Source organism: Coturnix japonica, chromosome 2, assembly GCF_001577835.2.
Source record: "Coturnix japonica isolate 7356 chromosome 2, Coturnix japonica 2.1, whole genome shotgun sequence".
NCBI lineage: Eukaryota > Metazoa > Chordata > Aves > Galliformes > Phasianidae > Coturnix > Coturnix japonica.
The window spans coordinates 28,932,344-28,958,843 of NC_029517.1; the positions used below are offsets into that span (position 1 = coordinate 28,932,344).

General features: G+C 42.4%; 1 protein-coding gene across 9 annotated transcripts; it reads right to left on the reverse strand.

Annotated features, from left to right (window-relative positions):
- Positions 1 to 500: 500 nt before the first annotated feature.
- On the reverse strand, positions 501 to 23,476 carry GSDME (gasdermin E). Of its 9 annotated transcripts, XM_015853766.2 has the most exons (12): positions 22,757 to 22,858; positions 21,695 to 21,856; positions 20,909 to 21,028; positions 20,262 to 20,492; positions 19,003 to 19,195; positions 12,694 to 12,865; positions 11,594 to 11,714; positions 7,247 to 7,435; positions 5,312 to 5,439; positions 4,685 to 4,871; positions 3,086 to 3,159; positions 501 to 2,023 (listed from the first exon to the last, which is right to left on the reverse strand). In XM_015853766.2, the coding sequence occupies exons 4-12, from the start codon at positions 20,470 to 20,472 to the stop codon at positions 1,781 to 1,783; spliced, it is 1,518 nt and encodes a 505-aa protein (XP_015709252.1). In that variant the 5' UTR covers positions 20,473 to 20,492; positions 20,909 to 21,028; positions 21,695 to 21,856; positions 22,757 to 22,858; the 3' UTR covers positions 501 to 1,780. The 9 variants fall into 9 exon arrangements, with proteins under 9 accessions (XP_015709252.1, XP_015709256.1, XP_032299081.1 ...); XM_015853770.2 differs by lacking the exon at positions 21,695 to 21,856 and having other exon boundaries at positions 22,757 to 22,851; XM_032443190.1 differs by lacking the exon at positions 22,757 to 22,858 and having other exon boundaries at positions 21,695 to 22,322.
- Between the last annotated feature and the right edge of the window lie 3,024 nt (positions 23,477 to 26,500).

The window sequence follows — 26,500 nt, forward strand, 5'->3', positions numbered from 1 at the left end:
AGGATGCACTGAGTGGAATCCAAATTCATTTGGATCAGTGCAGCGCAGCCAGGGTCCCTGAAGAGGGAGGCTCACCTCATTTAGCTTAGGGAGGGGCAGAACGAAAGTTAGATAGAGAGAGACTCATTGCTTCCGCTGCCTCTTTGGATCTACGTATCCCCAGCCTGAGCTATTCTGAATGTTCATGTGCTTTCAGAAGGACAGGGAGCACATAAAAAAGCAGACTGGTGGCTGCCATGCACAACCAATGCCTTCTTTTTTATAGTTAGGTTTCTATAGAACACCTGGGGTCTTTTCCTTCTGCAAACAAATCCCCTCTCACACATGTCCAGTACAGCCCATCCACCCTGAAAGCAGGTAAGCAGTGCAGCGTATGCAAGGCTTACAAGATTAAAATCTGATCTGTGGACAGCAGCACTACATGGATTCACGCATGTCTTCTTCTTGTCTGTGTGCATCCATTTTCAAAGCCTAGAGAAAGACTGGAATCAGCAAAAGGATGAACAGAAATCATACAAAGTGATCTTTAGAATTATTCCACTGTTGTGACATACACGGCGTTAAACACAAAATCTTGATACAGTTACAGAAGCAACTTATAAGTAGTGGTTGGTGAAAGCAAACCTTCCTGTGTGCAGACACGCAACTCACACAGGCAGGGTGAGGTGCTTTCAGGACATTTCCATACGCACCAGTGCAGGGTTAGGCCAAAACCATCAGCTTCACTTTACGCTCACGTTACAAATGAGACATGGAAACACCGCCATCTCAGTCTGAGCGCCTCTCCTACCAGGTGCCCACGTGTCACCTGTTAACCGCCACTCAGTGCCGGCTAAAAGCACTGAGAGCCCACTTCATTGGAACAGCTTCCTGCGTTTACAGGGATCTCTGCTGCACTTCTGCCCCGTTTCCATGATCACAGAAAATTATGTTAAAAAAAAAAAGGCAAAACAGTTTGAAGCACAAAGTGCTTTATGTGAACTCTGCTGTTAGGGAAAGACAGAGCGGAACATTGAAAATGGCACGTGGGCAAAATGATTGCTTCGTGGAGCACAGCAAGGGCTTTTGGTATGCACATACCAGAAGGCAGTGCCGTATCTCAAAGAGGATGTTCAAAGCACATTGTAAGTAGCTGAAACTTGCTAAGCTTAGTAAAAACTTACTGGAAAAGAGGTAGAAATCCCTAAGGTGGTCTCTCTTTGGAAAGAAAAAAAAAGAGTTCGTTGTTTCCTGCAGCGTGCAGCTCACATCCATAAAGCTAAACTACACCTAATGAAGGAAAACCTAATGAAGTACCTTTCAGAGCCCTCCACTTCTCCTCCAGAGTGAAGGCATTCTGCATGTCCGATCTTAAGTGAGCAAAGCATGGACTGCATTGCAGAACGCTACATTTCCACAGCCTTTCTGCTCACTTGCTTACAAAATGCAGTTCGTACTAGGCAGTTTTCTCCCATGCATATTAATGCAAGCAATCAGGCTTCCACTGCTCTGCAGTTCTGTCAACTATCAGAATAGCTACGTTCAATTTCTCTTCCAGGCTTGCCTTTTTTTCTTATTCCCCTGCATCCCTTATTTACTTATTTATGTGTTTTCCACTGCTGACAAACCGTAGTGGAGCTGCAGAGCAGCAGCGTGCTCACTTGCAGCCTGCGCTGCCCCCCCCCCCCCGTGCCACCTGGCTGCACAGCCCTGAGCATTCCACCCCAGGGCTTTTGTGCTCACAAGCATAACGCTACACTGCAGAGCTAAAGGGGGAAGATCAGGGTAGGGCAGTAACTGCTCAGAAAAGCTCCCATACAGACCCACTCAAACTGTGAAGCCCGAACAGCGCAACATAAAGAACAAGTGGGAAGAATCTGGGTTCTCTCATAGTCACAGCTTTTACAGAAGACTCTGTCTTTTCCAAATGAATGTTCGTTGAAGCAAAAAGCCTTTGCACGACATCAAATCTTCCTCTGTCGGTGAGAGTTGCCACCAAAGGACTGCTCAGTGCCAAGGTGCCATCAGCTGAAGCGATGTAAGGCTGTATTTATGAGAGAGAGAAAAAGACAGAAACAAAGACATTAAAAAGGCCTTTCAAGCAGTGCTGTTTGGTGTCGCAAAGCTCAGTTCTTTCTTTCAAAACCACTGGAGAGCTTACAAGGCAGTGTAAAAGGGAAAGATCCTCTGTTCCATCAGCCTTGACAAGTACAACGTACTCATCCCCAAGCAAAGCTCACCTCCCACAGCCATATTTCAAACTCTCCATTGATTTGTGATGGCCCCCAACCCCAGTACCACCCACTCCCTGGGGCACCCTTGGATGCTGGGCATACCGGCACCCCCAGGCCAGGCCTGGGATTTACATCACCAAGGAAACCCAAATGCCAACAGTTTAAGTGTCCTGGTGCAGGTACCAAAACCTGAAGCTGTTTTAAGAGATTCCCAAATACCCCTCCAGATGCCAGCCATAATGAAGTACGTGACTCACCAATGCCTAGAAAGCCAGTTCTGATTTACTATGGCAAAGAGCTGCTCCACAGACTACATTTAACCCTCTTATTCTGAACAAACAGCAGCATTTATCTTCTCCCTACACATCTAAAGGGTTTCGCTGTATTTTTTGACACTGACCTTAACAAACTCAGAGCAAATGCCAACCCTGTGCCTTCTTTAAATCGTTTTAATGAATGGCCTCTGAGATTTGGAACTTCAAAATCTGCCAAGGCCCAAGCTGTTTCAGAATCAAAGTAGAGTTTCTGTTCCCCGAGGGCAGGTGATTATTGTTAGTGAGATGGTTTAAATGGGCCATGGAGACTACTGGTAAATTCTAATTCAAGTTCCAATTCTTTTTTTTTTTTTTTGCTCATAGCTCCCAGAGTCACCAAAATGCAGAAATGCTTCAGCAGCAAGGTACCATCTGCAGTACATTACCCACACTGTTCGCCACTGTCGGGCTCTGACTCTGCCTAAGCAATGCTTAAAGCTGAAATTCACACTGGAGCCTGACATCTGCTTTATTGGGTGGGAACACAATGAGCCAGGGAATGCAGCCATTACTGCTGCTGGTGCCCACATGCTACACGGGCACGCTTCGATTACTCACCAAGCAACACAATGCCGGAACAACCTGTAGATCAGAGCAGGCACGCAGCAGGACAAGAGTGTAATCAGACAGCTCTGTGAAGGAGACATTAATAGGGAAAGATTGTTTCCAGTGAACACGGTACAAGGCTGGCTGCTGGAGCTCTGCTATGGGGCTCTCCTGCTGAGCAGCAACAGCAGCAGGCTGCATTTCTGAAGCCCACACGTAGGTACAGAGACCTGGGAAAAAGGAACAAAGAGATTCTACACCGAGGAGAGCTGTGACAAAGTGCTCTGCTGGACACAGGGAAGAGGCTGATCCAGACCTTTCCTGTCTGCTTCCTAGACTGCAGAATCAAGGAGGATGGGCAGTGGGTACAAGCAGACCCCGCGCTGCTTGTCCTTGCCCTTGACAGGAAGGTAGTGGTAGGAAAGATCTCCCCCCTGGTGTTTTTTTCTCTCCCCCGGTGTTTCTGGGAGCCTACAGGTGTGTGTACAATTCAGGCTCTGACTGAAACAAGAACTTTTGCTCTCCAAACCTGTTGGAGATGCTGACCTCAGCCAAAACATGATTTGAGAGGAACAATATAGCTTGGATTTGAGAGGAACGATATAGCTGACTCTGCTCTGGGGCAGGGAGATGGACTGAATGGTCCCTGTGGTCCCCTTCAACTCTGTAACTGAAATCCCTAAGAGAAGCAACAGGCATGAAACAGCTCTTGGCTCTTAATCCAGCTACAGTTATGTCTGGACATGAGCAGGAGACATCAAGTCCAAAGCCAGGTGATAATGCAGCATCCTCAATTAACTGCACTCTGCTGTTAATATCATCTGGCAAGCACTACCACACCAGGGGCTGCCTGTTTGCTATCTCTTTTCCCTATCTACAGATGAATTAAGCTTTCCTATCTGCGTATAGTTCATATATGGATGCAAACTGATAGTCTGCATTGTGTTCCATCTAGCGAATGCTCCTATGTACCAAATCTAGTCCACATTGGACTGGATTCCTTTGTTACCTTCATGTCAGGTAAGCCTTTATATATGACAGAGAGGAGAAAAAGACAGGAAAGAATCTATCTTGGATTCTGCAGGTGACTTGTAATTAACACCGAGGTGTCAAACAAATGCCATCCTCACCACCTAGTTGGTATTTATGTTTAATCTCCTCTTTCAGTGGCTGCAGAATAACTCTAATTGCAGTGTCTCCATGTTAAATTCATTTCTGCTAAATATAGTTTGCCCCTCAACTATAATATGCTGTTACAAAGAAGACACTGCCTCATTTGTAATTCTCAGCATTTGGGCAGGAAGAACTCTGGCATGCAGCAAGAACAGAAATTAGCTCGTCAAATGGGAAATGCCCACTTTCAGCAGAAACTAGAGTAGAGTAATCTTGAGGGAATGTGTATTTTACAAGCAAAATCTGCCAGAGATCAAGGGCTGAATTTAATTCACAGCTAGGAATGCTCAGCGTTGTACAGATCCAGGAAGAGGAACAGAACCAATTACTTTCCCTAAGCTCACCAACTGCTCAAAAGTAGCCACAAACATTTTACACAGAGGGACTTTCTAGAATGGATAGAACAAAAAGGTTCTCTCTTCTTCATTCACAACATACCAGAGATAGCACTGATGAGGAGGTGAGCAGCTGAGAGCAGTTCTTCATCCTGAAGCTGATAGTTCTGCAACAATAGCTCATCCTGTACACGGCACCCCACCAGCTGCAGGAAGTCAGCCAGGTCCTGGTGCTGCGCAGGTTTTAACTCCTTCAAGTCTGGCTTGTTTCCTGTGCAGAGAGCATCCAACTGGAAGCCAAAGAAAAAGCACAACTTCTTGAGAAGGCTCCAGGGAGACCTCACTGTGGCCTTCCAATATTTGAAAGGAGTATACAAACAGGAGGAGGAATGGCTGTTTACAAGGGTGGATAGTGACAGGACAAAGGAGAACGGTTTTAAACTGAGGCAGGGGAGGTTTAGGTTGGGTGGTGACACACTGGAATGGGTTTCCCGAGGAGGCTGTGCCTCGAGGCATTAAAGGCCAGGCTGGATGTGGCTCTGGGCAGCCTGGTCTGGTTGGTTGGCAACCCTGCACATAGCAGGGGGGTTGAAACTACATGATCGGTGTGGTCCTTTTCAACCCAGGCCATTCTGTGATTGTATGAAAAGAGAAAAGTTTGAGTGCAAGGTAACTCTTGCTCTGTTCTGAAATTACTTTTAGGAAGCAAGGAAAAGTTTCTTTATCTTACCACATCTTCCAGGGCCGTTAATGTTTCTTCATGCAGCAGGAGTTCAAGCAGACTTTTATATAAAGCTCTTTGCTTGTCTTCTGGCAGCTTCACAAAGGGTTGGAACTGAGCCTTCAGCTGTGACAGATCTTTCCCAAGAAAGCAGTAAAAAGTAAAACTAAGTACTGCTACACCAGTGCCAGTAAAAACAGTTAATGTTTTTGCTATGCGTTTCATAAGCTAGTTTATCACCACATCTTGTCATCCCAATTTCCATCAGTGCAAGTTATAATGAAAGGCTGGAACACATCCGAATATATTTCCCTAATTAGCCAACGGAACGGTCATGAAAATTCTGAGGAAAAAAATACCGTTTCTAAGGATCAACATTCCATACATTCTGTATTTTAGTAGTCAGTATTTTAATATTAACTGAGTTATTAAGTGCACAGCCTGGATGTTCACCTCCAGACCATGTTCATTTTAAGGCAGAATGAAGTGCTCTGCTCATAACCTTACTTTTATTTAACAAAACCAAAACCAGCTCACCCACAGGCAGATGGCTTTTTGCATCTGAGGCAGTATGATGCATTTGGATGTAACTGACTATCCAAATAACAGCATTAAGAAACCTGCTTTACATTGTGCTGGTGCAAATATTTTCTTTTCCACTTTGTATCTAATTCAGGTTAATTAATTAAAGGAAACCTTCAAGTCTTCAAAAGAAGGCGAAGAAGATATATCAGGCTAAAACAAACTGTTTTGGGTTTTCTTACAAAACACAGAGAGAAATTTATTCCTTTGTGACAACTCAATGCTAGATAATAAGAGGAGAACTTTCAGGACAACAGACATCTATTTTGGTAGATATCAGTCTATAGAAGAATCATGAACAAAGTGTGAAATTCAGAGATAACGGAAGTAATGCTCAGCACCAGAAACAGCTGTAAGAACACAACCCAGAACTGATGAAAAGCAAGATGTGTTCAGAGGCCTTGATTTGTTACCCCCCTTTTTCCATTCCTCATGTGCTAACCTCGCCCCTCCTGCACCCCTACAATAAGCACATTGTGCCTGGCACATTGCATCCATTTGCAAACTTCCACATGTAGCATATTTAAATTTCATCAGCTTTAGTTGTTATGAAACAAACCTATCAAGCTTGTCAGAAAATAATCATAGAATGATAGAATGACTTGGGTTGGAAAGGACCTCAAGGATCATGAATCTCCAACCCCCTGCCTGGCAGGGCCACCAAACATACACATTTACTAGATCAAGTTGCCCAGGGCCCCATCCAACCCGGCCTTGAACACCTCCAGGGAGGGAGCATCCACAACCTCCCTGGGCAGCCTGTTCCAGGGCCTCACCACTCTCACAGTAAAGAACTTCCTCCTGACATCCAATCTAAATATTCCCTCCCTCAACTTAAAACCATTTCCCCTTGTCCTGCTGTTACCTACCCTTTCAAAGAATTGTTTTACCTCCTGCTTATAGGCTCCCTTTAGGTACTGGAAGGAGCATAACGTGATGGAGGAAGAGTGGATGCCTTGGTTAATTTTTGAGACTTTAACAGAGGAATTTACTGAGAGTATTTTCTAAATCATGAACAAACATTTTCAGTGAAATCTTCTGTATGAAAGCACAAATTATCACTGATTTCATAGAGATTATGCAGAATATAACAGAACTGACATAAATACAATCATTATAATATTATAATGATAATACATACAACACAAGGGATTCAGTCTTTCCTAGGGAGCAGTTCCCTGCACGTACCCATTACTGAAGTAAATCTTTCTGTTCTTTCAGTGCATTCTCCCAGGACTTACTGGTAAGGGCTACAAAAATGAACTAACATCGTTTCTTATGTACTATCCTACCAGGTTATTTCCTTCTATCACGTTGCTTAACTCTCTGTAATGTAACCATTTAAAACATTTCTGACAATACCTTCTTTCAACACATTTAAAGAAGTGTGGCTGGGAATGGGGTTTTCAGCCCCAGAGTACATCCCACTATCAACAGCATCTGGGTGATAGAGGAACGAAGTATCTCTGAACAGCACTGAGTGGGGTGACATCGAACCTTCGGTGCTTTCTCTTTCAAAGCCTCCCTGCTGTTCATCCAGCAGACAGAATTCTGCAATCAGAAATACAATTAAAACATATCATGAAGTACACAAGCAATAACCGAACGAGATGCTAGCTTACATCATCAAGTGTTCTCACATAATTAATCCACACATCATCACTTCTAAAAGGAAATAATACAAGTGGTTGCTTGCTGCATGCTGTTACTGCAGCCCTAATGCACCAGCAAAGGCTCTGTGCTGCAGCTATCAGCCACAAAATGTGACATCAGCTTCCATGAATTCAAGTACTGCAGCCAGCAAGTAGCACAGGAACTTCTCATAGACACTGTGAACCCAAGTGCTGTGTGCAAGAGATGCAGATAGGATTTTTCTGGTGATTTCTATCAATAAGAGATCAACTGGAATACTGTCTACAGAATCCACTCACAATGGAGGCACATGAAAGCACTTCCTGGGATTTATCATAAGCTCTCAGAGCTTCTTCTGGTCATGGAATTGACAGACACCTCCTTTGGAGTCAAGACACAGATCCACACTCAAGACAAGTGAAACTTCATGGGCTCTTCTGGGTCTCTGAAGAACTTCTCTCAGCCACACTCACTAACAGAATCACAGAATCACAGTATAGAATCACAGAATAACCCTTCAATATACTGTCTCTTTTGCAAGAAGATGGAGAAAATAACATATTCTTGCTGGATTCCCCTTTCTGATGCACGTTTCTAACATTCTCTTGGAATTACAAGCGCTACTCTACCTTACACAAGCAGGACTGCCTATGTCTTGCCGCTGGACTGTTTCCCACTGCCCCAGCTTTGTGAAGCTGTGGGACTCCTGAAAGGAAGGAGCCTTTGTAGAAGTTCTGCTGAGAAATTTACAATATCAGCTTCTGTGCTCATGTGTCCAACTCTCTTGAGTCTTTGGGGCATGACATAATCAAAGCCCTATGCGTTATTTGGATAATATTTTAGCGCCTTAAATGCAAGATTTTAAACCGTAGCCCTGGCACTGTGAGGCAGGTCTAAGGAGAACACAGGCAGGTTAGCAAGAGAAAGTCAATTTTGAAGTAGTACCTGACAGCAAAGGGAAAAATGTAACTAATCAAGCACAGTGCTCACATGTACCAGGCACAGAACCTAAATATAACCTTCCTGCAGTTGTAACAGTCTGTCTCACCAAATTAAGGACATTCAAAGCAGATGAGAAAGCACGGAGAGCACTCCATCAGCAAAAAGCTTTTTCAAAGGGAGAGCAGACAAAGAAATCTCTGCCATGGAAAATGAAAGAGACCTTTATGCCTGCATAACCCTCCACAGAGAAAAGCAAGCTACAGAGGAACAGAAAGCGATTAACCCAAATTAAAGAACTTCCCAAAGCAACAAGTCTCAGGACAGTGGCAAAGGCACCACAAGGCCAACACGCTCATGTAACTTTCATTGATAATGATGAGGCTTTCACATGAACCCTGAAGGAGGAAGATAGGGCTAATAAACTACCTATAAAAAGGAAGATAACAGTGAGGGAAATCAACACACAGTATCATGCCAAATGCATATCTACTATTAAATCTTGTAATACGATTGTTTTGTATTAACAAGGCTGTTAATTAATTTTATAACCTACTGATTTTACCAGAGAAAGAAAAAGACATGAATGAAAGAACACATCTAATACTGTGCTATTTTTTCTGTTGGATCCTATTGCAGATGTCACTGACAAATCTCCACTGGCACGGATGGATCTTGGCAGTTACTCAGAAACATCAGCAAAAAATAGAAGGAATACAAAGATGACCAATAAAAATGCACCGATGATGCACTGAGATGCTGTAAAGATTAGGACTGTTTAATTCTCAGGTAGAGAATAAGAACATCACATATATATAGCAACGAAGAGAACAACGCTGGTCAGCCAGGTGCCACATCCTGTTTTGAGAAGGGAGAACGAGGCTTGCAGTGAAATGAAGAGAGAGAGAACTGCACAGCCTTTAATGGGAACAGCTCTTAGCTCAAGGAGAAAATTAGCCTGCAGAAATCAAATGTGCACAGAATGAGTGTAGGAAAACATTGTGCTAAAGAGATTGGAAAGGGATCAGACTTTTTTTTCTTCTTTTTTTTTCCCCTTCTCTTTTTATGCTCAAGAATGTCCTGTCACATTAGCCAGGGTATTTTTAAGAAAGCTTACATACCATTCTTCCATACCAAATAACTTCAACACCTCCTGTCAATGACAAAGAGAAAGGAACAAAGAAACATAGGTACACCTTATTCCACAATTACCTGTGAATGGAACCCCACTATCCCACTACCTGCTATTGGCCACTTTCAATCCCACAAGAAAGGACTACATCAGTCCCTAGCTTTAACTTCAAAGATAAATGTTATTTCCATAGACACCAACCACTGCCACTTGCTAGAAACCCCTACTTATAAGGTCAGTTCCTCCACTTAACCTTCCAATGACACTGGGGTAAGGGAAAGCAGTGCTAATTGAAAAGAAAGGCAGACGTGAAACATGAAACAAGTGGTGATGTCTCTGAAGCTTGAGATATAACACTAAGTGTAAGATGAAATGGAAAAAAACAAGAAAAACAAAAAGCAGAGAAATACAGATCATTAACAACACTCATGTATTAATTATCAGCTAGAAAGACAAGGGATTTTCCATCTTGGAATCATGTAAGTAGACTATCAGCTATAACTTCATGGTTGTATATCAGCTATCAGCTATACAACCATGCTATCTTACAACTGCTTTAACTGCACCTGATTTCTGTGAATTAGAGTTCTGTTATGACCGTGAAGTCAATGCCCTCTAGTGTATCTCTGTGTTCACTGTATGCCACAGCAATTCCACATATATACATATATATATTTTAAAAGGTTATGTGATATTTACACATATTCCTGAACCTCCTTGCTTCCTGAATATCAGAATTCACCTGAAGGAGAATGACGGAGACTATTATCTGCATTACTTATAAAGTGCACCCTGGATTTAAGTTTCTCAACTGTCTCATATTTCTACCGACACAACTCCTTTCTAAATTCCAGCCCTACACAGCCCATCCCACTCTTCTGCTTTTTGCATAACATCCCCTGAAACCTCCCTTAAGTCAGGGAGTTTAACTGAAGACAGGCAAGAAAGAAAAACCCAGCTGACACCACAGAGCAGAGTTACCACCTCATCTACTCACCAAACCAGTTAAAATATACACTTAAAATAAGCAAAGTACAACCAAAAGGCAAGGAAATTTCTGCAATCATTTAGTGAACAATCAATATACAAAAGGGTAAACTAGACAAAGAAAGTCTGAATTCTAGTACTAGATTTTATGAGTAATTCTTCTCTTAGCGTGACCACTGTCTAAACATTCCTGGTTGACTCCACATTTAGATGAAATCTGAAAGGATTTTCAGGTGCCTTTGCAGCTCCTGAGGTTCCCTGCTACTGGGCTGCACTAGCAAGAGCGTAGCCAGAGGACAGATCAAAGTGGCATTTGAGCAACTTCATTTAGAGTGCTATGTCCAGTAAAAGAAAGACATTTATACAGGAGCAAGTGTGTTAGGTTGTGGATGCCCCTGGAGGTATTCAAGGCCAGGCTGGATGTGGCTCTGGGCAGCCTGGTCTGGTAGTTGGAGACCCTGCACATAGCAGGGGGGCTGAAACTGGATGATCATTGTGGTCCTTTCCAACCCAGGCTGATGATTCTATGATTAAATGCAGCAATGCCACCAAGACCGCTGGGAGGTGGAGAACATCATTGATAAGAGGCTGAGACTGGGCTTGTTCAGCCTTGAGGAAATATAGATAAGGGATAACCTTTCTGCTACATACAGCAGATAGACTACTCCATATGATGGCAGGACAAACACGCAAGAGAGGGAAATTAAAGAAATTCTTGTTGGATATTAAGGGGAAAAAGAAAGTTCATCCTGATGGTGGTCAGATATAAGAAGAGGCCACCCAGAGGGGCTATGGAATCTGTCTCTGGAGATATTCCAAACTCCAATAGACAAGGACACAAACAATCTGATCTAATTCTGAACTTGGATCAAACCTTAAAAGTTGGCCCTACCTTAGGGCTGGGCTACATGACTGCCTGTGGTTCCCTGAATTACTTATTGAGCCTGTGATTTAGGTAAACAAACAAAAAAGCATCAGCAAATCAGAAGGTGTGTCATAGAAAACAAGCTTTTACTTACCAAATTGCCCATCACACTTTATAAACAGTTCAATTACACCATAGGCAATAGCGGTTGCAGGAGGAATCTCAAGAATCACGTTGGAATCCTTCATCATACTTCCACTGTCACTCACTGAAACCTAAAATACATTAATTCACTGATTATTTCATTCAGCTGTTGTGCAGCTTAAACACAAAAATGAGTAAGGAAAATAACAACAGAGAAAGGACACACGTTACTCTTCATGATGCCTAACCCACAGCACACGTGTCTGATATGTGAAAAAAGAACAAAATGAGCAGCAGGGTAGGAGTACCAAAGTGCCAAGTGCAGGTCTCAAACTTTGCCACGCTGTTCAAAGTTGAGGCCTGGGTGCAGCTTTTACCATGTGAGGCTCCGTCACCAAAACTGTCATGTTCTTTGGTATCCTGCCCTATCCTCTCCTGTCCTGATATTCCTTTGCCCAACTAGTGACTGGTGCCAGGAAGATGGCACTTGCACACAGTGTTGCTGAAATGCATTTCCCAGGTGAATGCCACTGAAGACTCTTGTACATGGAAGTGATTTGTCTGCACCTTTGAAAACATTACGAAGAATGAGTATATCTTTCGACTTTGGCAATTTCTTCTCAATTCACAGCGTCCTCACTATGCATTTAACCTCCACTCCCGTGATCAAGAATACAGTAGTTTCCCAAGAAATATTATTAAACTTGCTAACACCGCAAACATTTCTGATAAATCATTCCTTTGCCGTTCAAATGAATTTGCTTCAGCAATGCTTTCTGCTCTTCAGCTTTCACTAAACTGTTGGTTTGTATTTTGCTGTAGACAGGATTCTACTGAGAAACTGAATCATAAGGTTGTAACATTGATGGAAATCCCATTTCCACACTATGGGACAACATATTTCACCAGTGAGGCAGTGAGAAATACGTTTCACATTTGTAAAGTTTCACAACTAAGTAACGTAGTGAGTTCTTGCAATTGGCAGAGTTTAAAATGTTAAAGCAAAATACTCTGAAATTTATGTGCCACAGAGAGATCAATCGCTACTCAGATAATCTGCAGATTTAACCAGACAAATGTTCTACTCCTTACAGATTGAACACATTTTACCTTTACTATCTTCGTACCGCATCCCAGCAGACTGCCGACTTTTTCTTCTGTCTGGATATGCTCAGATATTGTACACCTTTGTGTTGTTATTATCTTTTCTCTCAAGATGCACAGCACTTCACGCTTTCGTTCTATCACTTGTTGCAGTAAACTACTATTTAAATTGATCATTCTGAAACAAAAAAAAAGACACCATTAACAACAAATACCAGAATGGAGACAACATGTGCTCTTTTGTTTCAAGAAGCTTTTATGAAAAAATAACAATGGTTTCTGTATGAGCAGCCTGCACAAAATAATTACGTCCTCTTTTGTTATTTGGTAGCAGCAAGACTGTAAATGTCAGTACTGTGCAGCAAACCTTAACATACATACTGAATTCCTGACCTCCTCCTCCAAAGAAAAATGTCATCTGGCTACTTTCTAAGCAATAATTTGATTAAAATATGCCCATTATATTATACTTTTGCAAAATACCCACCAGAAAGGTCTTCACATGGGATCAAGTATTTTCTATGAGCACAGAATTCCATCAAGACATCTGGAAGGTCAGAAGATTGCTATCCCTGGCTGAAGTCTTATTTTTATTAATATCTATTTTACTGTAAGCGGCCATTCATGGGGCTAAATGGCAATTCCCCAGAAATATGACAGAAAGGGTCCGCTTTATTTAAATCAAGATATCTCCACTTTTAATTAAAAAGTTGTAGATTTATTACATTCTGGAGTTTGGGATTTATGTGGTCTGTAAAAGCCTGAAGTCAGCTTGGCTCTTTATTAAATTAAAAATATCCTGAGGCAATTTTTGATCTTTGGAGAGTTACATGCTTGTATGAAAGTTCAATCAGTTGGAATGAACTGTCTGGAAACCTTAAAGTTGATTGTTTAATCACAGGAAAGAAAATACCTCTGAAGCAACGCAGCAGCCACCAGAAAAGTACCCCCAAACATTCCTGAGATTATTAATAGAACTTACTTTCTTTTGGTGAGAAGCCACGCTTTATGCTTGGAATGCAATGAATCTTTGGATTAAGAGAAACTGAAGAAATGTCACGCAACCACAAACGCTGCTGCTCTTAGAAGCGTCTGCCAAATGGCAGCTATTAATTACACTGCATCTTGCAGAAGACCATCAAGCCTATCATATACTTCACAATAATTATTTATGACTCTGAAGAGGTGCGCTAGGCATCCTAAAAACATAAATTAAGGCAGAGAGAGCTTGCAATTTTAATATATGACATAAGAAACCACAGGTGAAGAAATATAATGAAGAAACAAGCACAAAGGCCATTTGTCACTTGCTTTCTTATGATGTGCTTTTGCTGGCTTTAAATCATAAACCAAAAACAGGAGCAAAATAAACGAAATACTCAAAGGCAGAAAATAAAACAGGTTTGCAGTTACTGAATGACCATGAAAAAGGGGTGAGGCATTGGAATGTGCTGTCCAAGGAAGTGGCAGAGTCACTGCCCCTGAAGGTGTACAAGAACCATGTAGATGTGGCACTGAGGGGCATAGTTAATGGGCATGGTGGGGATGGGTTGACAGTTGGATCAGATTATCTTAAAGGTCTTTTCCAACCTTAACGATTCTATGAACCTAAGAGGCATATCTAAGCCTGATTCAATCATACCCAAATAAATGACTAAAATAATTTTGAGACCTTTTCTTCCACTTATTTCTATAGTATTCTTTCTGAGGTAGATCTGTCTCAGTCCTCACACTCCTGGCTCTGAAGTTCAGCTGAAAAACCAACAGCAGAGCAGTGATGCGAGTGCCTCAGAAAAGATGTCTCAACTCAGTGTGGTTGAGTGAAGAAGTTTCTGAGCTGCTGCTGGATAAGCCACACCAACAGCACCGGGTACAGGCCTGCTTCAGTCCCCAGGATAGCACACCTCCAGGGACACAGCCTCAGAGGTGATTACAGGTACCTCGTGTGGATCTGCATTGCGTGCCAGAAGCATGGCCACGGTCTCAGGTCCACATGACTTCAGAGGGATGTGTTCAGCTGTAAAGCGGGCAGAAATGCCTCTTCCCATTGTGTTTGGAGAGCGAGTTTAAAAACCACGTACCCTTACAAACAGTCACACCTTTTCTTTCAGAACTTTCTCCATGACTTCTGGCAGCAAGCTTTCGTCCCCAGATGACCTCAGGCCTTGGTGTTACGTGTGAGAGCACATCATGGGCATCACAGCACGGCCTGGAGAAGGCAGAACACTCCGTCCTCCTCACAGGAAGGCACAGGACAGTGACTCAAACAGGATACAACACGAGGTAAACAAGTAACAGGCTTATCTAAATTAGCATTGAAAATAGTCACTGAGGGCAAACTGCGACAGGGTTAAAGTTTGACCATAAAAGGAAGGCTGAAAGTATTGCAGGGCAATGGCTGCTCCATCTGAACGTATTTTTGCAAGGGCTGAACTCAGGTGCTATCACTACACTCTGAATACCAAGAACAGAAAGATGGTTGGGTTAAATCCCTGAGAACATAGGCATGCAGGTGCATGGAAATACTTTTATTTTGCAGGTCACACTTTAAAGTTCTTGTTCCTGCTCTGCATCACTCTTCCCATCTCTGTGACCATATGTTACACAGCAATCCTGTGTGACTTGTACTGCTGCTGCACTCATTCCTCCCTTGAGAAGCTGAGCTAAGGTACACGAAAAGAAACACTATGAAATAAAAAGAGATGCTGATTTCCTATTATCAACACACAGTATAAGTAGGTATAAAAAAGACCAATTCAGAAGATAAGGATTATGGGGGGTTTTGTTTCGTTATTTGTTTTTCTTAAATAACCTTCCTGAGGTCAATGATTTACTATGCCAGTCAAACATGAGCAGAAAATTTAAGTTCTGGTCTCACTCAATTCACGTCTAATTGGATTTAACACTTTCACTGACCTATAATGCAGAGGCTTTTTTCACTTTTATTCATTTTTTTCTTTTCTTCTTGGATGAGGAAAGGAGCAGAGAAAGAAAGAACTGTCACAAGGGCAATTTGCTGCAAGGGATAAACAGGAAAGGAGAACAGCAGAAACCAACAGACGATAAGAGAAAGCAGACAACACCTAGCACCACAGCAGGCTCACTCAGTTTAAGTCGCACACTTCTCAAACTCAAGAGCTGAGACCTTGTTCTACCCTTGGGTAGAACAGACTGGACTAGGCACAAACGGTGTGTCCTAGAACTGTTTCTTCATCAAAACCTATCCCACAGATCCTCTAAGTAAGGCGTTTATCACCTTGCCCAAACACCACTTTGTCCCTGGCACCCACACCATGTGGACTTTTGCCCTTCAAAACATCTCTCAGCTGCTTTGCCAGAATTCCTTCACTTGTTCAGTCTTCTCCACTTCCACCAGCAGTCTGACTTTTTCCATCCAACTGCTGCCTGTTGCAGTGTCAGCCCTTACTCCGCTTTGTTCCTATTCAGAGACAGGTATTTCTTTTGTTAATCTGCTTCAGACATCACCTCTCTGACCTGCTTTTGCTCATACCAGAACCCAGAATCTGCTATAGTCAGCTTATTGATGGCATTTCACAATTTTTCCTACAGAATAACCTGACAATTACTTTACAGAACAAGTTACCCAAAAATACCAAATACTTCAGGGAGTACAAGTGACAAGACAGTTCCTGTGTTTTCTAGTCAGCATCTTCCTTATGTTTTAAATCACAGACATGCAACTGATTTTATTCAGTGCTGTCTCGTAGCTGTGACTTCATACAGCCTGTGTAGCGCCTTAAAGAAAGCTGATGAATGACTGTCTCATCATACTCCTAAATGCTCGAGGAGTTGTCATGAATAAGTAACAAAAGGTCTGCACCAGAATGAGACTGCAAGAACGCCTGGACAGGTCAAGCCAGTGAAAACTGGGTGAGAGCATGATTAGTTAATGGGTAGAATTTTTACCATACTCAGATCAGGAACAAGCACCTATTTCTGTCTCAGTGTGAACAGCAACTGATTGAATCAACGAAAGCACAAAATAAAAGGCAATCTGTGATAGTACAAAAATATTTATTTTCAACCATGCCATATTTTATTACTATTTATCCTGTTTTTCTAAGATGCTAATGAGCGCTAGGAATCATTCACAGGAGATGATGGAAGTGTGAAAGGCAAAAAAAGCCTTCTGCATCTGATGTGCACCCAATGCCTGCCATATGCTGCCACTTCATCCTATTTCTTCTGTCACTGTCCTCCCAAAGCCTGTTTCCATCACCCAACACAATTTCATGAGATGGTAAAAGCAAATGAATGAATGGAATGCTCAGCTAGAGCGGACTGCCCACTGCTCTGTCACCCACACAGTTGAAGTGTGTGCCCTGACACTCAGACAGAGCCTCCTCTGTTCCAGTTTGTGCCCACTGTCTCTTGTCCTGGGCACCACTGAAAAGAGCTTGGCTCCATCTTTATACTATTCCTTTACAGATCTGTTCACATTGAAGAGAATCCATCCTCAACTGAGCCTTTTCTTCTCCAGGATGCACAGACCCAGGCCTCTCAGCCTTGTTTCAGAGGAGACACGCTTCTGTCTCTTCAACATCTTTGTGGCCTTTTGTTGGACTCTCTCCAATACATCTGCATCTCTATTTACTGGGCAGACAAGAACAGGACCCAATACTTCAGGTATGACCTAACGCAGCCCCCAATGTGTACTGGTGCATACAAGGTTACTCCTCCCCCTGCACAGAACTTTGCACTTCTTGTTTAACTTCATATGGCTTCTGTCAGCCCATTTATCTTGTCAAGGTCCTTCTAGATGGCATCACAACCCTCTGCTCTATCAGCCACTCCTCCCAACTGGGTGTTGTCAGTAAACTGGCTGACCTTGTAGCATTGATCATCTTCCAGGACCAACAAGTTTTCAAAACAGCTGCCTGCTCATCTGCCTCATTGTGAGGATCTTATGGGAGAAGGAACTGACAGAGTATATTATTTCTTCTCTAGGACTAAAACCCACAGCAATCTCAGTGAGTTAAAGGCATAAGACAGCCCTAAACTCAGTATGTTTCAGTACTTTGACCTAGCGACAAGGTAATACAAACAGCAAGAACAATGCATCACAAAACATATCAAGATCATATCCCTAAAAGAACCCATTATTTCTGTACCACACACTACGTCAGTAAATGCATTCTGCATTCAGAATGTCACTGCTTTTGCAAATCAGGAGGGATCTCATCCCACACCCTTCAGCTGTCAGCCCCATTCTGAAAAGGAGAGCCAGTGCAGCACCTGGAATCTGATTAAAGATCAGCAGGTTTCTCCTTTATAGGGTTCACCTGAGAAGCAACAGGAAACTGATTTGCTGCCACTCAGCACTTCTGCTTTCTGAATCCTGAAGGCTCCTATGACTTAGTAGAGAAGCTGTATCAGCATTAACATTTTTTAACGTGTGCTTTCTGCTATTTATATGCAACCTTGACTTAAGCAGCCTAATACAAGAACAACAATTTCGACTGTATTTTGATTAGGTTATAGAAATAATACAGAAAATAATAATTGCTCTAAAAAGCACAAGCAACGAGCGTCATTAGATGAAATCAAGAACACTTAACTGACTCTCATCCCACAAGGACTGACTGGTAAACATTAGCACCATAATGCACTGCATCCAAAATCACTTGCTTCTAAGCACCATGACTTACTGCAGGATAAAGGCAATCAGATTTCACAGGAGCACGTGAAGCGTTGCATTATTTCCTAAAATAGAAATTATCATTTGGAATATCTGTTTTTTTCCCTCTGTTATTACACTGTATAGCAGCGATCAATAGATCTGTGAACTGTATTTTGTTCATCAACTGGAACCTGCATTGATCACACTTACTCAGCTTTCTCTCTTAATGTTTTCTACAAAAATATATCACAGTGCTAAAGCTTCCATACAAGAATATTGGTAGTTCTGAATTGTTTCCACACCGTTTATCTCAGTAACATACTGGAGCCAAACCACTTTTTTCCTTCTTCAGTACAGCTCCTCAAAGCAGGACGGACTCGACTCTCATTTCACCTTGTAATTCACACCAATGTTTAAGGTGAAACTGCATAGAGATGTTTATAAAATGAAAAGGAAATATTTGACCATCCAGATTTCAAAATCAGGAAACTTTCATTTTGGTGGATGGCATTTTTCACCTACAAAGGAGAGTTTACGATGAAAGTAATAATTGAAATATGCCAGCGCTACAGAATCAGCTGCTCAGTGATCACAGCTGACTCAAGTACTTTATCTAATCTTTTTCATCTCAATCATCTTCCTTGGCCATTGCAACGCCCACATTTAAAGCTTACCTGTCCTTGACGTCTTTCATAAGCTGCTGCAAGTCAACCTCCTGTTTCCTCAGGTTCCCAAAGGAGGACTGACTTTCCACAGAGCCCTTCGCTCCGGCTCCCAGGCTGATCTTTCCAAATGAAGTTTCAATACTTCCCTGGACAACATCTTCAAATTTTCCCATATATTTTGCAAAGTCGGATTCCACGATTACTAGGAAAACAATAAAAGTAATTTCTTACCACTAAGGCATGTGCTAAAACAGACCTGAAGTCATCAGTTCAAAAAAACAACTTAGATAAAACACAAAGATTTAATGGCAGTGAAGGCAAGAACAGCAATGAGCAGGTAAACGGATGAGTTTACAGCTATGCAACTTCTGCTTCCTCTGTGTTTTCATCTTTGATCAGCTATTTTCTATGTTCTGCCAGTTTAGGAAAACATCTGAGAAGTGCTGAACTCAAACACTAAATCAGACTTAAAAAGCATGATGGAAATTTACTTCAGCTACAAGGAAAAACTGAAGTATACCAACTTGTGCAACAGACTTAACACTCCTCCATTACTTCTACATATCTCATTACAAAAGCCTGTCCCAAAGCTCACTGAAAACCAATGGACACTCTGAACTGGCTTAAATCAAAATCTGAGTCTCAAATGCCTAAAAATCAAAGGACAGTCTCAGAATCCGCTGATTTTCCAGGTTAGTCAAAATTAACATTTATGCTGAAGGATTTTTATGTTCATCTATGTTCAGAATTATGACATGCCCATAAATACAGGATTCCAGATCATTGTTCCTACTAGGTGGTGCAGCTGGATGGTGAGATAAGTACAAGGACCAAATATTAACAGCATCTACAAGAAGAAAGGAAGCCACGGTAGGACTTGTAAGCATTCTCTGGGCTACTATCACCAGCAGAAAGAACAACTTGCCCAGTGCTTTTTCACCTGGAGCACAGTACAGTTTCATGCCATTACCATGTACTAAAAACCCCCAGCAATATTACAGGGCAACTCCTGAGGCTGCAGAGAGCACAACCTTCAGCACTCAGTTGCAGTAGCCCATCTAGATCTTTTTTAATTGAGTATTTAATACTGTTCTTAGCTAAAGGAATAGCCAAGAGAGAAAATTACATAGTCATCTCATTTCTAAAGAGGGAAAACACTTCAGAGCAAAGAAGCCCTCTAGTAACAGGACTGAGAATAACAATGCAAAGAAGTTAGGCTTTGTATTCTGTTCATGTGCAGTAATAGCGCTGCCTGAGTACCGCTTTACCTGGTTTTATAGGTTTGTCTTCAGTAAGCACATCACTCAACGAGACTGCCAAGAAATGATACTTAGGCTTCTGCCAGCACCAGAATTTCTTCCTCTTTGTAACTAAGCCCAGAAGCTGCAGCTTGTCTGAGGCATTCAAGTGGGAGACGGGGATCAAGTCACCTCCGCTGTCCGTTTCTCTCACAAAATTCCTTGTTGCTTTTGCAAACATCTCAGTGAATCATTTGCAGCCTGAAAGAATAAATCTGTTTTTCAAATCTACAGTCAGAAAATATTTACACCTGCACTTTAAGGTGTTCTTCACAGTACTGGTATTAATACAGGGATAGTGTTTTCACTCCACTCTTAAGCTGGGAATTGTGAGAGTTGCTACCACTTCCCCCCAAAAGGTTTTCACAAGAACAGATAATGGAGTTTTGGTTGAAAATTTACATAAGCAGTAGTGAATAAGTACAGAACAATGCACTGCAGGCATGATATAGGACACTTAAACACTGCAGTAATCACGAAATTCACGAGCACACAAATAACAATGAAAGAAATGGATAAGAAAAGAAGCAACCCAATTTAAAGCTGAACAAACTCCTTGAAAGAACACCCACGGGTAATTAATCTGCTAGGGAGGAAAAAAAACCTACACAACTTACCTGAAGTTCTAAGAAAAAGCATCTCCTAATGAGCACCCTGTGGAGACTGGCTGGGCTCACAGGAACACAGGTGCAGCAGCAGAGCACTCCTGCCTCCCCACGGGCTCCTTCTTTTATGACCTACCGTAAAATCACCTTACTCCATAGAAGGTAACTGGGTATTATTCATACAAATTATCTTGTTTTAACAGTGCGTAAACACATGCAGGGATAATAGAAGTTACTCTATTAAAATCAACAAATACTTCCACTGGTGGCATTGTGACTAAGTTTGCTTTCTGAACTTCAACCATGGAAAGTCCCAATTCTTTTATTTTCCTTCGGAACCATTTTTTAATATATTTTTTTTATTTTTACCTCCAGTGCTTTCCAATTTTCTATTTCCTTTCTACCCTCCAGCTGACACTGGAAGGTCCAACTACAGGCACAAGCTGCCCCAGGTGCCCATTTCTCTTCTTTGAAATAGGGCACATTCTCCATTAATTACCTGTGCTGCTGAAACAGATGCTGGATCTGTCCATCACAAACACAGGCCAGAATAAGATAAGGCAGACTTCAAAAGAACAAATAGGAAAAGATATTGTAGTTGACACTTAAGACTGTGGGAAAGTGGAAAAGTAAGTAAATATATTACCGGCTGGACTGCAGGGTTCGTGTTTTACTATCAGCTGGGGAAAAGAAAACTACTCTTTGTAGACAGAAACTCAGCTTTCCATTAGCTTTTCCCAAATCCCATTTCAGATAACATTTCATGCAGCATTTACCAATCCACATTGAGACAGCTACCTTCCAAGGAAACCTGTGTGGCCTACTCTCAGTTCTTCATGTAAATTGCAGAGACTCACAGAGACTCAGCCATCACCCGCAGGATAAGAATATTAACACCTCCTGTCCTCCACTGCGCTGGGAACATCTTTGCAAGGAGCTTATTTGCTGGTCCACCAATACCTGTGAAGTATTAATATTCCGTCCAAACTATCTCTTTGTGCATAGTGCTTTTAATATAAACCCTCCAATGCACTCCAGTATCTTGTACCACTAGATCACAAAAAGACAGAGAGAAAGAGGAAATTCCCCACATCAGGGAGATAACACAATGACAGGACTGAGGGCATCCTGACCACACAGTCACAGACATAGCACTAAGAAAATGCTCCTTTTGGAATCCCTTGCTCTGAAGTTTTGTTGAACCATGTCTGATTTGGCAGAATAAAAAGGAAAGGTGTCAGAGCTGGAAGGCCTGTCAGACTGGATTCACTCCTGCAGATTGACAGCTAGGTGTGAAGAAGGGAAAGGAAGGAGTGGGAATTTAAAATTAGCCCGATCCTGAGCTACAGGCAGATTATTCAATGAAGAAGATGAGATCAAGCAAAGATATTTACAGCAACTTCATCATTTACGGCTGCTGTAAAGAAATCCATTGAAGGCCGGCGCCTGCAGGCAGCCATGCAGAGGACTTCGGCTGACGTTACATCACTCTTCTCATCCTAAGAACTGTAGAATCGTGCAGCTGCTTGAGTTGGAAAGGCCCTTTAAAGGCCATCTGGTCCAACGAGCAGGGAGACAAACAGCCCCATTAGCCAGGACACACGCTGAAGGATGCCTAAGTGAGCAAGCAATAGCAAGCAGCGAATGGATTGCATTACAAAGCCTTATTTTCTTCTCCTTTCCAGACAACGCAAACAAAAAGTCACAAAATCCCACTGATTTTCAGTCCCTGACAGGGCGGTGCCAGCCTGGGCCTGACCGGAGAACAGACGAGACGGGCTGCCCGCCCTCCCGGCGCCGAGCAGCGCTCAGCGGGGCACCGCCCGCATTACCGCCCCCCTGTGCCCGCCCCGTACTCACGGCCGGCCCGGTGATCCCCGAGGATGCGGTGCTCTGCCACACAAGGCAAAAAAGCACCGACAAGAGGGGGCTTCAGGCCGGCAATGAGGCGCGGCACGGCCGGGAGCAGCGCGGGGGCAGGCGGGGGGAGCAAGGCCCCGCCCGGCAGCACAACGCGTGCTCCTCCGCCATGTTGTCATCCAGCACATGGATGTGGGATGTTGCCGTTGTTGAGCTTAATGGAGTAAAGCCCAGCTGGTGTTTGGAAAGAAAGGGATTTGAATATTGATATTAGGATAATATTGAATATTTGGGTATTAGGAAGAAAAGGGTATGTTTGAAGAAAAGGGTAGATGTTGCACTGAGTGATGTGGTCTGGAGTGGTCACAGGCATGGGCTGATGGTTGGACTAGATGATCTTAGTGGTCTTTCCAGCCTTAGCAATTCTGTGACACTCAGGGAATCAATGATAAATACATTTCTTATGCTGCACCTGCTTTCAGGACTTCAAACAAAAAGCCTGAATATAACTAAGTATCTGCATGTATCTGCATATGTGACAGTTTACTTTCTATAAAAGAAAAACTCTGCTTCTTGAGCCTCACCCTGAGAAAAGCACCTTCAAGTCCTCAGGAGATCTCCTTATAGGGTCAGCACTAAGCTGCTGAATTACTATCTCCAGGCATCATCTCCAGTGGCCGGTAACAGCACGTTTCATCAGCAGTCATGTGCTTTTCCAAGGAGTGGCAGTTTGTGATTCATCTCCAATGTGAGTGTCTGCTTAAGCAGATTGTGAGAAATCAGGCCAGGAAGTGACACTGAAACACATTGCCATGGAAATGTTCACTAGGGAGGGAGGAGGCAAAAACAGTGAAACCTGCCAGTCAGCTGAAGGAAGTCACTGTTGGTTAAGTGTGCACCAATTAAAGGCTGTCTGCAACAAGAATATTTTCATGTTTTCAAGAGAAAACGTCAAACAGACATTTTTTAATCCACTTAACAGACACAAGCCAACATAAGGTAGTTTTAAGGTGCCTTACATTAATTAGAAGAGACTGAAACAGGTCTGGACACTAACAGATTTGAGGTGATGTGGCAATTAACGTTAAGGCTTCAAACACTGATGCTGAAACTCGCTTAAAGTGGGAGACATTTAGGATTGAATACCTGCCTTGATCCTCCATTATTCATGGGAATGATAAAAGTGATGAGAAGCTGGAGATGAGCCAGCAGTGTGCACTACTATATCCAGGGCTGCAGTAAAAAAGGGGTGGACAACTATGGAATTCCTCCATTATATTATGGAAAGAAATCATTGAGCACCACCAGATGTCAGCATTGCAGAATGGTTATTCCTACCCAGTACAGAAGAAGTATTTGCACCCTGTGAATATTACATATTAGATCTTTATTATTATTATTATTTTCATTGCAATAGCATAACCTGTCATATATTTTCCAGTCACTAACATTAGGATAGAGTGTAAAACTGAAATTGTCTGCAAAGGGGAATTTCTTAATGGTTATATTTTGTCTTATATCTTCGAAATGTTTAAAACTGCTTTCATGAGGGCAGCATCAGCAACTGTACTAATGGTGTACAATGCTCAGAGCAGTCACAGTGTTGTTTCAGGCTGCAGCCAGCCCAGATAGAGAGCGCTTGCTTAAATCCAGCCTCTACACTGGAATGTCAGGAGTTGTTCAGAGCTCTCTGTTGCTGTATTCCTGTATGCCAGGCTTTATTTAAACCCTCATGCTGGCTGGGAAGGGGTCTGCTGGCTTCAGTTCTGTGGAGGAAATGCAGAGAATAAAGTGTGAAATTATTTTGGGCTTCCATTTGGGGGGGTGGGGGGAAAAGGACAGTTGGTAAAGCAACTGCTTTTGAAGGTGTCCAGCAACATAAGCCAAATCACCATTGAAAGGGTGAAATTGTTCCCCCCCGTTTCCTGGTGCAAGAATAAAAGACCTGAACAGATTTTTTGTTTCTTTCAAATCAACCAACCAGCCTCATTTATATTGGACATTAGATCGTAATTGTGTAGTTTATACAGTTTTCACTGGTGCCAGTCGGTCCCGAGAAACATTTCCTGCTGCAAACAACAGCTTTCTCACTCTCCTGCTGGCAGAGCTGTCACCAGCCCCTTGGCAAAGCACCAGCAGCCAGGGACAGGCTCCACTAACAGCAAGTTACTGGATCCTGCTTAGTGGGGGACAGTCAGTTCACTCAATCAGCTGGAAGGGACTGGGTCAATCAGCAGTAGCCACAAAGCCATTTGGCTGCATTTCTACACCTGTTTCTGTGAGCTGCTGCCCATGAAGCTCTTGAAGAAGGCAACAGGAAGGCACCCACTTTAAGCGTTGGAGATAACCCATGACACTTGCTGTAAAAGCTTTCTTGTCTCCGCCATGACTTTGCTTTAAAACTTTCTTAACATCTTCCTGTGAAAACCTTGTGATTATTTGATGATTTTCCCATCATCTTAAGAAAAATGGTAGAAAAGGTAGGCTAGGATCTTTGTGGTTATCTGACAAATCATCTAGTGACATCTGTAGCTATGACTTGGGAGGCAGCTTGCATGAAGATGCACAAAGTGGTTCTAACTTAACAGTGTAGATTAGATGATGGCCACTAAATTTTGCTTCTTTTACAATAAGGGTAAATGAAGATATAGGGATAGATGATGTTTCTTGCGTGCTTCAAAATTCTTTTTCCATAATAGTTTATTATGAACCATCTGGCCTCATTAAGGTTTTATCAGAGACCATCTGGCTGTTGTATTGTTCAGACTATTCAGCAGAACTCGATCATAAGCAAATCAAATGGAATGGCTATCAAATTCTGTGCAAGAGCCCCAAACATTTACACAGGTCCTACATACACACAGTACTTCTAAAAGCACATTATTCTGCATTAATCTACATGAATATATACATTGCTTTAAAATATAACTGTGCAGCACATAGCACTATTGAAAGGACAGTTGTGCAGTACCTAGTATTAATTGCAGCTAAGTGGAATTGCTTCTAAATGATTACATGATATGCATTGATTTAATCAATTATACTCCAGTTAACAATTGTTCCACTGTTACATTTTCAGATCATTGAAAAAACGATCTTAAAATTAGTTGTTACGGGGGGTGGAAGAATCATCAGTCATCATCGAAGGTTGGAGGAGACCTCTAAGCTCATCAGGTCCAACCATCAGTCCATCAGCACCAGGCACATTGAGCCATGACCCTCAGTGCCACGTACACAGAAAGTGCAGGACAGAACTGGGAAACCAAGAGGAGTTAAAGGCAATTTCTCATGTGGCAACAGGCCGGATGGTGTTTGTATTACAATGGAACACAACTGGAGCACAGCCGTAGTCAAACCTTGCAAAATGTCCAGGAGCTAACATTAATATTTCATTGAACAACACCAGATGGATGTTTTCATCTCTCGCAACGTTTGTAGCTATAGCTTTATAATGATTTAAAACAAATTTTGTGCCTCTTGTTTTTTGTGGCTCCTTTGTTACATTTCCCAATTATTATGCAATTCCTTAACCTTCATTCTCATTATGTGTTAACCATCAGCTCGGTCTCTCTTTCAGAACTGAATTATGACTAGCATTCCTTTTGCAGGGCAAATACAAAGGCGTCTCTCTAGAAGAATCAAGTAAATGCATTTTTTAGTACCCACAGAGCTGGAAGTGGAGAAATTGGTTTTGAGAGCTTTGAAGCAGGCCATGGCTCATATATGAAGTGGCTGTGCTGAGAT